This window comes from Oryctolagus cuniculus, chromosome 6 (assembly GCF_051225735.1).
Source record: "Oryctolagus cuniculus isolate XC-2025 breed Fujian yellow rabbit chromosome 6, ASM5122573v1, whole genome shotgun sequence".
In the NCBI taxonomy this organism is placed as follows: Eukaryota; Metazoa; Chordata; class Mammalia; order Lagomorpha; family Leporidae; genus Oryctolagus; species Oryctolagus cuniculus.
Window position 1 is genome coordinate 49025720 of NC_142872.1, and position 13805 is coordinate 49039524.

The window sequence follows — 13805 nt, forward strand, 5'->3', positions numbered from 1 at the left end:
CATAAAGAGGTTAAGTAACTTACAGCCAGGATTGAGTAGTATTTGGAATTATTCCTAAATACTGTCTAACAATACAGTGCCATTATCTTTAACCCTCATTCCTGCTCAATGCCGATTAAGGTCTTGGGTGTCCCACACAGGGAGTATGATTTCAAAATAAAGAGAACAATTCTTAATATTTAAAGAATTATTTTATAAGCTATACATAAAAAGGCACTTTGCTATCTATGTTTGCTCTTCTTAATTTATTTGAAAGGCAGACTTGCAGGGAAAGGGGGAGGGAGATGGAGAAAGACTCATTTTGCTTTTTGAAAAATAATTAGCTTGGGAGTTAAGACAACGTTAGGATAACAGCATCTCACATTGGAATGCCTGGGTTTGGGAATTTTGCTACCCAAGCAAATTAACATATCCATCATCTCACCTAGTTAATGTTTTGCGTGTATGTGGTATGAATATCTAAATCTACCCTCTTACAAAATTTGTAATATGTAGTGCAATATTAATTGTAGTTCTCATGCAGTTCACCTCTATACAATTTTACTTTTATAAAAATATATTTGAGAGGCAGAGAGAAACAGACAGATGGCAGGTGCTCCCCATCCACTGGGTCACTCTCCAAATGGCTGCAACGTCCAGGATTTGGCTGAGACTGAAACCAAGAGCTTGGAACTCAATCCAGATCTCTCCCATGATGGGCGGAAACTCAACGACTTGAGCCATCAGCACTGCCTCCCAGGACCTGCATTGACAGGAAGCTCAAGCGGGGAACCAGGGCCAGGAGTCAAACCCGGGTTCTCTGATGAGGGATACAACCATCTTAATCACGAGGCTAAATGTCCCTTCTCCCATCTTGTTTTGAATCAAGCCAAAATTGATGAGAAAATTTAGTAATGGCAGGAGAAATTCTAATACGGTCCTTAAAAGTCCTGCTTCCTGTGCTGGACATTGGGCTCAGCAGGGAAGATGCTGTATGGCACAGCTGCATCCCATATTGGATCGCCTGTATGCAAGTGCAGGCTTCTCCACTTCCAATCCAGATTCCTAGTAACGCGCTTCCTGGGAGGCAGGAGATGGTGGTTAGAGCAGCTGAGTTTGTTATCATGTGAGAGATACAGATTGAGTTCCAGGGTCCTAGTTTCAGCCTGGCCCAGTGTTGGCTGCTGTAGGCATTTGTGGAGTGCTGGAAGATCTCTGTCACTCTGTTTTCAAAATATAAAAGTTCAAATGATCAAATTCCTGGCTCCTCGTTTATATGTATCTTATAGGTTCTCGGAGTTTGACAGATGCACTGAAGGTCCCAACGCAACTGACCTAGTACAGAGTGGAGGACCTGGATAGGTCTGATTAATCAGGTGAGTTCTTAGTGAGAAGCTTGAATTGTGAGAGGGATTTTTCCATTTTCGGTTTTGAAGACAGGACAAATGCAGGGGCCACACCACAAAGAATGCAGGCGGCCTTTCAGAACTAAGAAGTCTCAGCTCTGACCACTGCAAGGAAACGGTGCTACCACTCAAGGAAATAAACTTGGCCAACAATCTGACTCCAGTGGGAAGTTCTTTCCCAGACCATCTGGAAAGGAACAACTAAGCTGATGCTTAGATTTCAGCCTCAGAGGATCCTGAGCCAAAAACTGAGCCACACTTTTCCTGGACTTCTGATCCATAGAAACTGTGGCATAGTAATGGGTGCTGTTTTGAGCTGTGAAGTTTCTGGTCATTTATTACATGGCCATAAAAACACCAATAAAGTATCTAAACCCCAAATTGGTAGCCATAATTATATATGTAATATTTTTATTATATATGAATGCATTCAATTAAGTCATTTACTGTTTTTTCAGTCTTACAGTTGAGTAAATTTTACTGCTGATAAAACCAAATCCACAGTGTAATAATCATAATATCTAACACTCACTGAACAATTACGATGTGTTCATTTTGTTAAGTGCTTTCTATGCATCAAATCATTTCATCTTCGCGACCTTATAAAGTTGGCATATGATGAATCATTATTTTACAATTGAGGAAACAAGAATGTAGAGGAATATTGAAGGCAATGGATATTCTGCGGTTTAAAGTCATTAGCTGTTACAACAATTATTAAAAGCAAATTTTCTCTACTTAATAAGGGTAGTATTCTTCCATCCATCTTTTTTATTTGCCTTTATGCTCATCTTAGCTGTGGACCTCACCACACAAGTTCATGTCTTCCTCCTTCCAGTGATAACAAGTGCAAACAGTGGTAATCAAGAATAAAGGATGAGCACAAGTGCTGTTCTGCAACTGCCAATGCAGATGATCTCAATGTGTAACGTACTTACACACTCAGAATCCTGAGATGCAGATCTTCTTTTTTTAGTCATTAAATGACAAATTATTTATATATATTTATGAATAGTTAAAATAGTTAACATGAATCACCTCAAGTACCATTTTTTGGTAGTGAGAACATTTTATGTTCATGTGGTAATTTTGAAAGGTGCAGTATGTTATTACTGTATTGATCTCACTATGCAACAGACCTCAAAGTGACAAACAAAACTTGGCCTTCTTGTCTGAGGCTTTGATCCCTTTGACCACCACTTTCTCATCCCCAGCTGTGGTAACCACCATTCTAGTATTTGCTTCTCCAAGTTCAACTGCATCTAACAAGAACAGTTGTATTTATCTTCTGGGGCCTGGCTTGTTTTATTTAGCACAATGTTCTCTATTTCTGTCCACATTGTCACCACTGATAAAGTTCCTTTCTTTTGAAGGACTGAATTTTGTCCCATTGCCTAATATGCCACGTTTTGTCCATTCATATGTTGATGGACACAAGGTGATGCTGCAGTGTGGCTTCTGTGAACTCTGCTGTAACAAACACTTGAGTGCAGACACCTCTTTGACATACTAACTTCCAAACTTTTAGTTAAATAACCAGAAGTGGGATTGCTATATCACCCAGCAATTTTCAGTTTTTCAAGTATACCACATATAGTTTTCCATACCCTCTATGCTAATTTGCACTTTCACTAATACAAGAGGTCCCTTTTTTCACAAGCTCCTCTGCTTTTATAAATGTTTATTTTTATCGCTTTGAAAGGCAAAGCAAGACAGAGCAAGAGTGAGGGAGGGAGGTATATTCCAGCCACTGTTACACTTCCCAAACGCCCTCAAAAGCCTGGGTTGGGCCAGGCTAAAGCCACAAGCCCAGAAATCCATCAGTGTTTCCTATGTGTACAGCAGGGGCCCAAAAATTTAGGCCATCATCTGCTCTCTCCCAGGACACATTAGCAGGAAGCTGGATGAGAAGTCGCAGCTTAACCTGCTACACCACAATGCCACCTCCCCAAGCTCTGCCTAAGAATACACCTAGATTCCATATGCAATATGCACAACACCTTATGGTTATATGTGCTGGGTTAGCTCTTCTGGGCACTATGTCTATTATCCAAGAAGCCAAATGGAGGTGAATGTCCACTGGATATGGCTATAATGCTTGGGCTGCAGCCTTGGGCCCTAAAAAGTCTTCCCTAGGGGAAATCATTAATACTTTAAAAGTCAGGCAGGTCTTCAGATATCCTGGGCTTGTAACTCTAACTGAAATGTAAGCTCCTCAAGAGGAATCTGTTGATGGCTGTAAACTATAGCTAACAGTGTATCAGGACCATGTGGAACACAGGTAAGAAAATCACAGAGCTGTCCTGATGTTTCCTGAGTTTTGCTGTACCAACGTGAGGAAAAGATGATTCCGCCAGAAATCAGGAAAACCAAGGGTCTATTTTTTGTCATTATCATTATTATTTGCTAATTAGTTTGGTGATTTTGTGAACTTCACATTGCTTGGCATCTCTAGGGCTTAAGACAGAGGCTCCCTAAGACCCTTCTAAGGTCTGATGGTAATCTGGCTGCTTAATGATCACCCAAGGAGCTGTGAAGTAGAGAATCCCTAGAGATTTGGAAACGTCATGTAGACTAGATTCACGGAAGCCCCTATACTTTTGTCCTAGCCAAACTTTGTCACTGTATCAGAGGAACAGCAAGTCCATATTACAAGTGAGGAATCAGCCCCGAGGCAGTTAGTAGTTGTCCAGCATCACAAGACTAGAAAGTGGCTGATCTGGTCCTCAGTCCTCATCATCACCCTGCTATGGTTTGATGCTAAGTACTGTAGCACCAAGATCTGGACGGCGGAGTGTAGTGGCACCAGAAACATCACACCTCTGTTCTATCAAGCAGTCAGTCAGAAGATTGGCAGACATTTCTATTCCAGCTGGATTTTCCTTTCCCAGGCAGCCTGACCTCCCAGAAACTTTGATGTGCACCTGCACAAGCTGTCTGGATGCTGTTTCCACGAGCAATGACAAAAGCGACTTTACAAACACCAGTACAGTGGCCCTGAATGCCCTTGAGCCATTTGCGGTTATAAAGACTCTCATGAACTTTTGCAGAATTATCATAGGATTCACTTTTTCTCCTCTATTTATTCCATCTACAGACTCCCCATTTAATGTTTTCCTCTGCAGGTAGGAAAATGCAGCAGATTTTCCTAAGGGCTCTAATTGAGGATGATGTTTTCTTCTGCCTTGGCTCATTAGAAGCTTCGCCAGTGGAACCCCAGGAGGTGAACACACAAAGTAAAAGGCATTGGTCTTCAGTTCCACCCCACAGGAAGAGCAGCTGGAGGTCCTGGCGACTTAATGACAACTAATGAGGACTGAGTGCTTCCCAGGTTGTGCTGGCTGTGCACGCACCGTCCACGCATCATCACACTTCCCCCGGAGAAGCAGCTGACATCAAGTGTGCATTAGGAGCCGAGACGCCCAGAGCTCTGCTTCTGTCCTCTATCAAACTGCTGCCTACCACGAGGCAGATCTCATAACCTGTCTAGGGAAGAATGTGTACACCTATAAAACAAGTTTAAAGTATCCTGTGTCCCCTCCGTTTGTGCCAGATAGCTCAAGGTGACACGCTACCTGGAAGCTGTTGGCAAGATGACGTCCTTTGCCAAGACATGCCTCTATTAACTGTGCCCAGCCTTCCTGGCACCAAACTGGGCCATTCCTTTTGTTGTTCTGAGGTGACTGGCTGCCCTGGGATGCAGGTGAAGAGTTGATTCATGAAGGGCTTATTGCTTCAGATTTCTTAATTCCAGGTGAGGAATCAGAATACAAACCTTGTCTCTCTCTCTCTCTTTTTTTTTTTTTTTTTTGCGCCAAGTGCTCTGTTTTCCAAATAACACAAACTTAAACTCAGGCTCCAGCAGCTTCTGGCTTTGCCTGTAGGACAAGGCTTCTGTGTTTTCTGCAGGGAGTCTCTCTTCTCTGCCTTGTTTTCACTCCTGGTCAACAATCGTACAGTGTCTTAGGGTTGCACAGCCCCTCCCTTTCTAGCTGATGACCATAAGCCTGAATAAAGCCAGCCAATGTGGGAAAATCCTACTGGCAGCATTTTACTTATTGTTGGCACGATCGGCTCACTGGACCCACCAGGCTCCCGTGGAGACCCAGACAAATCTTCTGAAGCAGGGAGGCAGAACAGAAATCTGTTGGAGTTCTCTAAACAAACCCTCTTCGTGATCTCTGGCAGTTTGGCGGAAGTCACCAGGCAGCGGCTGTTTACCAGCCAGCTCCTGGGTTTTGCCGTGGCCCATGTCTTCCCCGACCATGCCTGTCTACACCCAGCCAAGGCAAATTCCATTTCCAGGGGCTAAAGGGGGCTCTTGACTGCCACTGGCTGACCCAATCAAGCTTGCCCCTTGATGCATGGATCCCTGCAAATGCAGCAGAGTTTAGAAGGGCAGATTTGGTTAGCTGCGCGCTGCTACCTGATGGTGATTTGGCAGAGCCTTTATGCTGCCTCCACAGCTAATGACTTTTCTGGTGTTGTTAATCTGGGGGTAACTTCAAGGAATTAGGGCAAAAAAGCAATGCAACACATTTTATGTTTGATTAGATATGGACTGCAGCAATAACCTAACTTCTGGTTCTGCATGTAATCATAGCCACCAGTCACCTTGGCTCCTGGAGACAATATAATTCTGGCCTGCTTCAAACCCCAGTTCCACCATATTCCAATGAGTTTGACAACAGCACTGCCTTTTGCATGCCTCTGATTTTTAAACTGTGAATTGGAGAAAATAATTGCAACTGCCTCATGGGGCTGCTGGGGAGATTAAATGAGCACGCAACAGCACCTAATAAACAGTAGCTATTGTGGTTCTGTCGAGAGTGTTCAGGGACATTTCAACTAGGTGTTCTGGGTCAGCTTTACAACGGGATGGCTATAAGGTATGTCAGGCAGTCTCATGGCATCTCATTTGGACATATATTCCACGAGGGCCAGCACTGTAGCTTGCTCATTTGTTTCTTTATTGCTAACACTCAGGACATACCTTGAAAATATGTGAAGAATTTACAAGGCAGACAGATCCAAGTTCAAATCCCAGTTATGCTATTTTAGGTCCTGGGAAAGCTCTTAACCTTCTCTGATTCTGAGTTTGTACATTTCTGAACTACTGAGAGAGAAGCTTGCAGGGACACCTGTAAAACTTACCAGCTGGTCCTGTGTGCTTATCAAGTGTCAGGCACTGACTTAAGGGCTTTGTTGTCTGATCATCATCTGAGCTCTATGAGGCAGGTATGACGACTTTTCTGATGGGTAGATGGTATAACTGATGTCCCAAGAGGTCAAGAACTATGTCCATTTCTCAGTGACACAAGCGGATTCTGAGCCAAGACTGACCCTACCCTCTGAATCACAATGCTCTGTGCCTCACACAGACTCTTGAGATAAAAATAGGAACTCAAACCAGGCCTCTCCTACTGCTGTTTTTATTAGGAATTTTTTTCTTGTGACACTTGGTACAAGGAAGAGATTTGGCCAGTGTGGTCATCTGTATGCATGTGACAATATATACACACTTGAAAAATCTTGCACAGTTAAGATTCAGAGGCAGAGGTTTACGTGTGTTTGCTTGTCAGTCTGGCCAGAATACTGATTTGAAAATCAATGTGAACACATGTCTTCTGAAGGCATTTCTGTTGAGCAGTTGTTAATTATTGCCACACACAGCCAAGCAATAAGGAAGAGGAAGGGCAGATTTCCACATCTGGTGAGCTGAGTGATCAAACCGAAATGCAGATTTCTGAGCCAGGCCCCACTCTGCTATGTGGTGGTCAATCACAAAAAACTGGGAAAATCTTCATATGGTCTAGTTCTTAGGAGTTACCTCATCGCTAAGAGGAAAGCAGACCAGAGAGAATGACAGAAGGGAAGGGGTCATTGCCAGGGTGAGTATCAACACCTGCAGTTTGGGCCAGGGCAGCATCCATCCCTCATTCTCCGAGATGGTGCCTTGATTTGGGGAATCATCCCAAGTAAGTACACTGACCTACTACTGATGCTCCCCCATCAGATGAGGATGCCCTTGCTCGAGGGTCCCTGTGCCATTCTCAATCAAGCTGATGAGCAAGCCCATGACCAAGGTCTAATACTTTTTTTCCCATGTAACTGAAATGGGAGGCCAAAGATGGAAGACAGAACCTTAATTTCTCTAGTCCTGCTGGAAAGTCACATAAAGCTTTTCTCTCTCAGTAGCACTGTGGAGTTTGTTTAGCCAAGATACCAATAATGGGAGCAAGGGGAACATTGTCAGAGAACTGACTATAGAAGAGAAGTATAGGAAGTGGTCCTCTGACCCTGTTCGTCAATTTTTTTCCTCCCAATCAGGCCTTAGCATCGACTACATGTTCTTAGATGATCAGAAAAAGGCTGTTAGATACCAGAATTAAAGCCAAATGCTTTCCCAAACAACTCTCTAATGGATATATCAAGACTCCTCAAAAAGTTAGAGAAAAATGTGTATTGTGGAAAAACGAGGCAAGGATTTCAATATTTTTGCTCTAATACAAACATCTTTTAATTCCATTTTCCCATTAGCTTCTTTGAATTGTTTTTTATAAGACCAAAAGAGATTGAAATGAACCTAAATATCTATCACTAGGGGACTGGCTATGTAAATTTGTTTTGTTCATAATATTATGTGGCCATTAAGAAGGATAAGTGAAGCATGTCTATTTATGTAACACCATCTCCAAAAAATAATCAGTGGGAAAAAACCCAGTGTATAGTCAGTGGGTATACCAATGGGTTACCAAAATATGGGGAACCTACATATAAATTTGTATGATATAAACTCTCTCACTCTAAGTATGCACTCATTCAAAGCGTCTGCTTTAGGATGGGAGAATGAAGAGGTTGAAGACAGCCTTTGTGGAAAGTTTAACTTTCATTAAATCAACCTAACAGTTCAGACATTTATACTGTGCATGAATTATCCATTTAACATAAAGATATAGGGGCAGACATTTAACCAAGCCTAAGCTGCCTGCACCCCTATATCAGTGTATCTGGGTTCAAATCTGCCTCCAGCGCCGACTCTAGTTTCTGCTCATGTATACCCTGAGAGGCAATGGTGATGGCTCAATTAACTGGGCTCCTGCCACCCATGTAGGAACCCTCAGTTCCTGACTTCAGCCTACCCCAGTTCTGGCCATTGTAGGCACTTGGGGAGTGAACCAGTCGATGGGAGTACCCTATCTCTTTGTCCCCCAGCCTCCCAAATAAATACATAGGACACAAACTTCTAAATACACATATAATTTAAAGACACTAGTAAATAACTCATTATAAAGTATGTCCGAACTGTTCTTCTTCCCTTAACCCTGATCAAGGGGCAGATTTAAAGATGGATTCATTTTTTCCACAGTAAAGTCCCACATCTCTGAGGCTTAGAGACATAGTAGTCTAATCCTACAGTACTCTTCCTTAAGTGACCTGATGACACAGTGTGAGAGCAAAGAGTTGTCTGAACTGCTACTCATGAACTATTTCTCCTCACACTTACAGTGGGGCAAGGAGGAATCTGACAGTGAGTTTCTCCCCTCTCGTTCAAGGAGCTGTGCAGCAGAAGCTTCCAACTCCATCTCCACTCAGCCCACGTTTGTCCACTTGGGAGACCCGGGCCACAGGATGTCACATCTCATGGACTGGTAGCCTCCAAAGTGGGAGTGACCCTCAGGAGGGGCAAGATTATCCATGGAGGTATGAATGAAGAAATTGTTCAGAATCCCTGTCATCTAAGACTGTGCTTTCCTCATTTTTAATTAAGATATACTCAATAAACTTGAGGACATAAACACACAGAAAGCATATATTATTAAAGGTTTGCTAATAAGAATTCACAGTACAAGTATTTAAGACTACTTTATAGAATGATTTTAAGGAGGCAAAAGGCACAGTGGTAATAATAATAATCTCTTATTCAAAGTGGCCTATCCCTGATGGATTTTTTTTTTTTTTTTTGGTGAACTCAGATGCCACAGAATCGTTCCTTAAATACAAAGCTACAAGAAGCTGTCAATTGTTCAGAAAATTGCCAACTCCAGTCTGGCCAATACTCCTTATCTCTTTATTTTCCCTCATAGATAATATTCTCTTAATAGGAGACTGAGTCTTTTTTTCATGGTGAAATTATTAGAACAAATCTGTTATTGTATATAAAACACAAATGGCTGACATCAGATGTATCTCAAATAGATTTTCTATAGAGTTGAATGAGAGTCTAAGAGCACCATAAACTTTCAGAGAATGGAGGTAAGGCTAGAGAAAGAGGCTGGAAGAACCCAAACTCTATTTAGATTCTTTCTCATTCTAAACAGGATTTGAATTTCCATAGGGCTGCCATTTTGAAAAAAATCAAAGAATAGAGGGGAAATTGCTATGAAAATGATATGATCTAAGTAATTAGTAAAGAATTACTTTTAAACAGAGAATATTTCCTTTACATCAATACAAAAAAGTTTTCTTTGCCTAGCATAATAATGGTGGGAGCCATTGAAATAATGCATTTTAATTATGCTTTTAAAAATATTTATCTTTAGTTTATGTATTTTATATAAACATTTTTAATTTTTAAATGTATGTATCTTATGTAGATAAAGTTATTTTAAATTAATTTTCCATCCACTTTTGGAAACAAGAAGATATCAGTATGAATGATCCCAAGAAATTATCCTTTAGATCTAAAATATGCTTAACAAGTGCCTGAAATTATTGAGAAAACATCTAATATGACTCAGTAGATTCATCTGGCGTGGAGTGTGGGTTTCTGCACTTATGAGGAGCCACCTGTGATACGGATGCCATTCACTGGCAAACCTCACTCTGAGTTGCCAAGGAGAAATGTCTTTCCTTCTTAAGCCTGAAAGCTCTCACACTCCTCTAGGTAAACTTGCTCTAAGTTCAGGAGTCAATGTGATGTTAGGATGCTTCTGCTGAGCTTGCAGCTCTGCAGGGTACAGAGCTACAGAGCATGAAAACCACCCTTACTGCCCTGGGCATGACGACAAGCATTCAAATAGCTTTGTTAAGACCCTGAATGGTATGACAGGAAACATCCTTAGAAATACAGAAGGCAAATAAATATCACAGAAAGAGCCAAAAAAAAAAGTCATATTTCTGCTGAGTTTTGGGGCAAACCAAACTGGCACATTATAGAAACCACCCAAGAATGGATTAAAATGGACACAATTTAATGGAAAATCACATCTCTAAGTCCATCTTTACTTTGATTTTCTTGATACCATGGAATTTCATCTTGTTTGGAAAGGCAAGTAAAAGATTAAAATAAGTTAAATACTTGTTGTAAAACCAGGCTGACCCCACGGCCAGTGGTTGAGTGAATTAGGTCAGCTACACCCATGACTGAGAGGGTACTTCATTTAGTACAGCCTCATCCTTGTCAAGTACTTCCTGAGGCAGAATCTCGTCTTGCCCAAAGACACTGGAATATCATGTGAAATTGTATGGTTCTGTTTCCATTGTTAGAAGATAGAAAGAATAGTAGACAGAAGAAATACTGGGGTTGGATGAGAAGCTTGGGAAGAACACAGCCTCTAGACATTTGACTCTTTAGGGACCTCCTTTGAAATCCCTTTCCTTTATGAAAGATCTTCTGTGTATTTCATTCCTTTGCTCATTTCAGAAATGTACACAGCAATACAAACATGCCAGGCATCTGCTCTACAATGGTGAATGAAATGTGCAAAACAGAGAGCTGGCTCCTTGTTGTCAATTTCTTACCTAGACAGAGGACACAAAGATGTTACTGAACTCAACACAAAACAAGTAACTATACTGACTGCCTGTCCTAATGGTGGTTCCTTCATTGTTCTTCTTGGTGTATATTGACTCCATTTCCTTCCTCTTCTCATTGTCAAATATCTTTTTGTCAGAGCCTGAGGCCTCATAGCTATATACAGAATGCCTAGAGAGCCCTGTGTTGTAGCCCATGGGAGAGTTAAGATTCTAGTTTTTTATGGCTCTCTCTTCAATACAGTTGGATTACCTCTCACTGACCTATAAATCACCTTTCTAGGAACTCAACTAAACAGGTAACAACAAACTATATGTGTGGAGAAAGACCTCCATGCACAAAAATATTTGGTATAATTTAACATAGCAAAAATATAACTACAAATGAGAGATATTCATTTAATAGGGGACAAAATTAATTTAATAGAGGAACTAAAGAACCATTAATTCCTGAAATGCAATACTATTGTAAAAAATTATGTCATACACACTCCATAATGGAAAAATATCTGTAAGGCATTGCTGCTTTTACAAAGGGAGTTATAGTTTGTATAAAAGTAACTCAGTTATTTACTTATGTAATAATGTATGCACGTGTTTGTTTATATATAACATGCATCTTCATTATGTATGGATACATTTGCATCTATCTGTGTGAGGGTGCTTCAAAATGTTCACAAAAACTCAATTAAAGGTTAAGTTTATTTTAGTATAAAACTTTTTAATTCCTTCTGTAGTTTTCTTCATAATACACATTTTTCATGAACTTTTTCAAGACCTCTAGAGTGCTTGGATTTCGAAAGTTTTCACACCAAAATAAACTTATTTTTAATTCCATTTTCCAAAAACGTTTTGAGATACCCTCTTAAATGTTATTTTTAACCTAATTTCAGGAAGAATTCTCTCCACACATACATGCTTATCCTATATCCCAGTCATCAGTGGGGCTAATGAGGAACTCAAGATGAGAGGAAGAACACCGTGATATCCCCACCTTGGGCAGTTAGCATATTTGCACTGAAGCTGGGACCTTCAAGGCTCAAATCAGGGATTAGCGTGGATGTTAGAGGCATGCCAGTAAGTGAGAGATTCAGGAGCAGGAAAGTCTCTGCACATCTCGAGTCACCCCCTACAAATGTCAAAATATGAGGCTGTACAAGGCACACAGGTAAATGGAGACATCTTAAGGATACATTATCTTCCCCTGACTGCACCAGTGACCTGTACTTGAACGGTGGCAGTCATGAATTCAAGAGTTATTTTAATAAAGTGAACTCCTGTAGGTAATATTTAGGCATCTATCCAAATTCTTTAGCTAAATACCCTTTTTTTTTTAGCTCTTCTGTTCTTGTTAATTTCTTTTCAGACAGGTGTAAGGCTTTATTAAGCACTCAATACCTGTGGAGTTGCACACGTCTTTGTGAAGATCACAGACAAATTAGAAAGTCAAATTAGCAACGCATATTTAATACTGCTTTCTAGGTTTTTTAAACATTGGCAGCAATGTTTACTCTTAGAGTGTGTTTATAATTATGCAAATTGGAAAAACAGTCCACATATGGTATAATGATAATGTCTTAGGTTTTATATCCAGAGTCAAAGCATTTCTAAATATTTCTTTAATTTTACCCATGTGTTCAGAGGAGGTTATCCAAGGTTGAGTAGCTACTTTCTGTAGTTATGATGTATGTATGGTTTTGGAACTTAGCTTTCTCTATAAGCTTTCATAATAAAGGAGATTTGTTGACACACTTATACCAGCACATTACAACAGATATTATTGATTTCCTTCACAATAATCCTTTTTTCTCCTCTTAAGAAGGAGAAAATATATCACCCAATATATCCTCTCTGCTCTAGGCAGCTGCATGCTTTAGGAGATGTTGGTCCCATCCTTAACCTCAAGAAGGAACTAACGATCCCTTTAAGAAACTCCTATGAGGCAGTACAATTCACTAGGGATCAGTTTAGGCAGGGGTAAGTGAAACAGTTCTAGTCAATGAATGTGAGTGCAAGTTTTCTGAGGCTTTTCAAAAAAGACTGATCAAAGAGATATAGAAAAGAGACATCCTGCTGAAGATGTCAGAACTCAGATTACAGTGATATTGATCAATTCCATTAGCCCCTATGGACCAACTGTACTTCAGGACTTATCATTATGAGGGCTAATATTATTTTCTTCTTATTTAAACCATCTTGAGTCTGCATTTTAAGGATCTGCAGTTTCTGAATCGTCAACGAGAACCCATATTGAGTGATATTCATTCATACCATGACATTTCTAATATTGTTCTTGTGCATACATATAACAGACAATTTCATCCGCATCCTTAGCATCTGATTTACCAATGAAGTCATGTTACTTCCTTAAATGTGTTGGAGGAAGGAATGTTGGAATAAAACTTATCTTGGCACTGGAGAGAAGCCTGTATCTTATAACCAATGAATAACAGGAAACACTACTCACTGTTCAGACTGTTGCTTTCGCTGAAACAAATGTCACCAGTCAGTCCTGATCTTCCTATCGAAACAGCCTGAAAAACATCAGAGAAAATAAAAAACAAAATATATAATCTCATTTTGGCATCAGGAAGTAATCAAGTATTTTGCCCTTTTCTCTCCAGCTGGATGGTTCCAACTTTAAACAAATGCCATGGAGCAGGC

The 13805-nt window shown here is 40.5% G+C and overlaps 1 protein-coding gene across 10 annotated transcripts in view; it reads right to left on the reverse strand.

Annotated features, from left to right (window-relative positions):
* The window catches only part of ATP10B (ATPase phospholipid transporting 10B (putative)), a 356253-nt gene that overhangs the window by 177108 nt on the left and 165340 nt on the right, over positions 1-13805 (reverse strand). For 9 of the 10 annotated variants that reach the window (XM_089335037.1, XM_089335035.1, XM_089335038.1 and 6 more), the window contains one exon: positions 13609-13675. The exons of the other annotated variant lie outside the window; for it this stretch is intronic. In XM_089335037.1, the coding sequence (XP_089191163.1) occupies positions 13609-13675 (67 nt within the window). The remainder of the gene's footprint in view (positions 1-13608; positions 13676-13805) is intronic. 10 annotated transcript variants of the gene reach the window in all.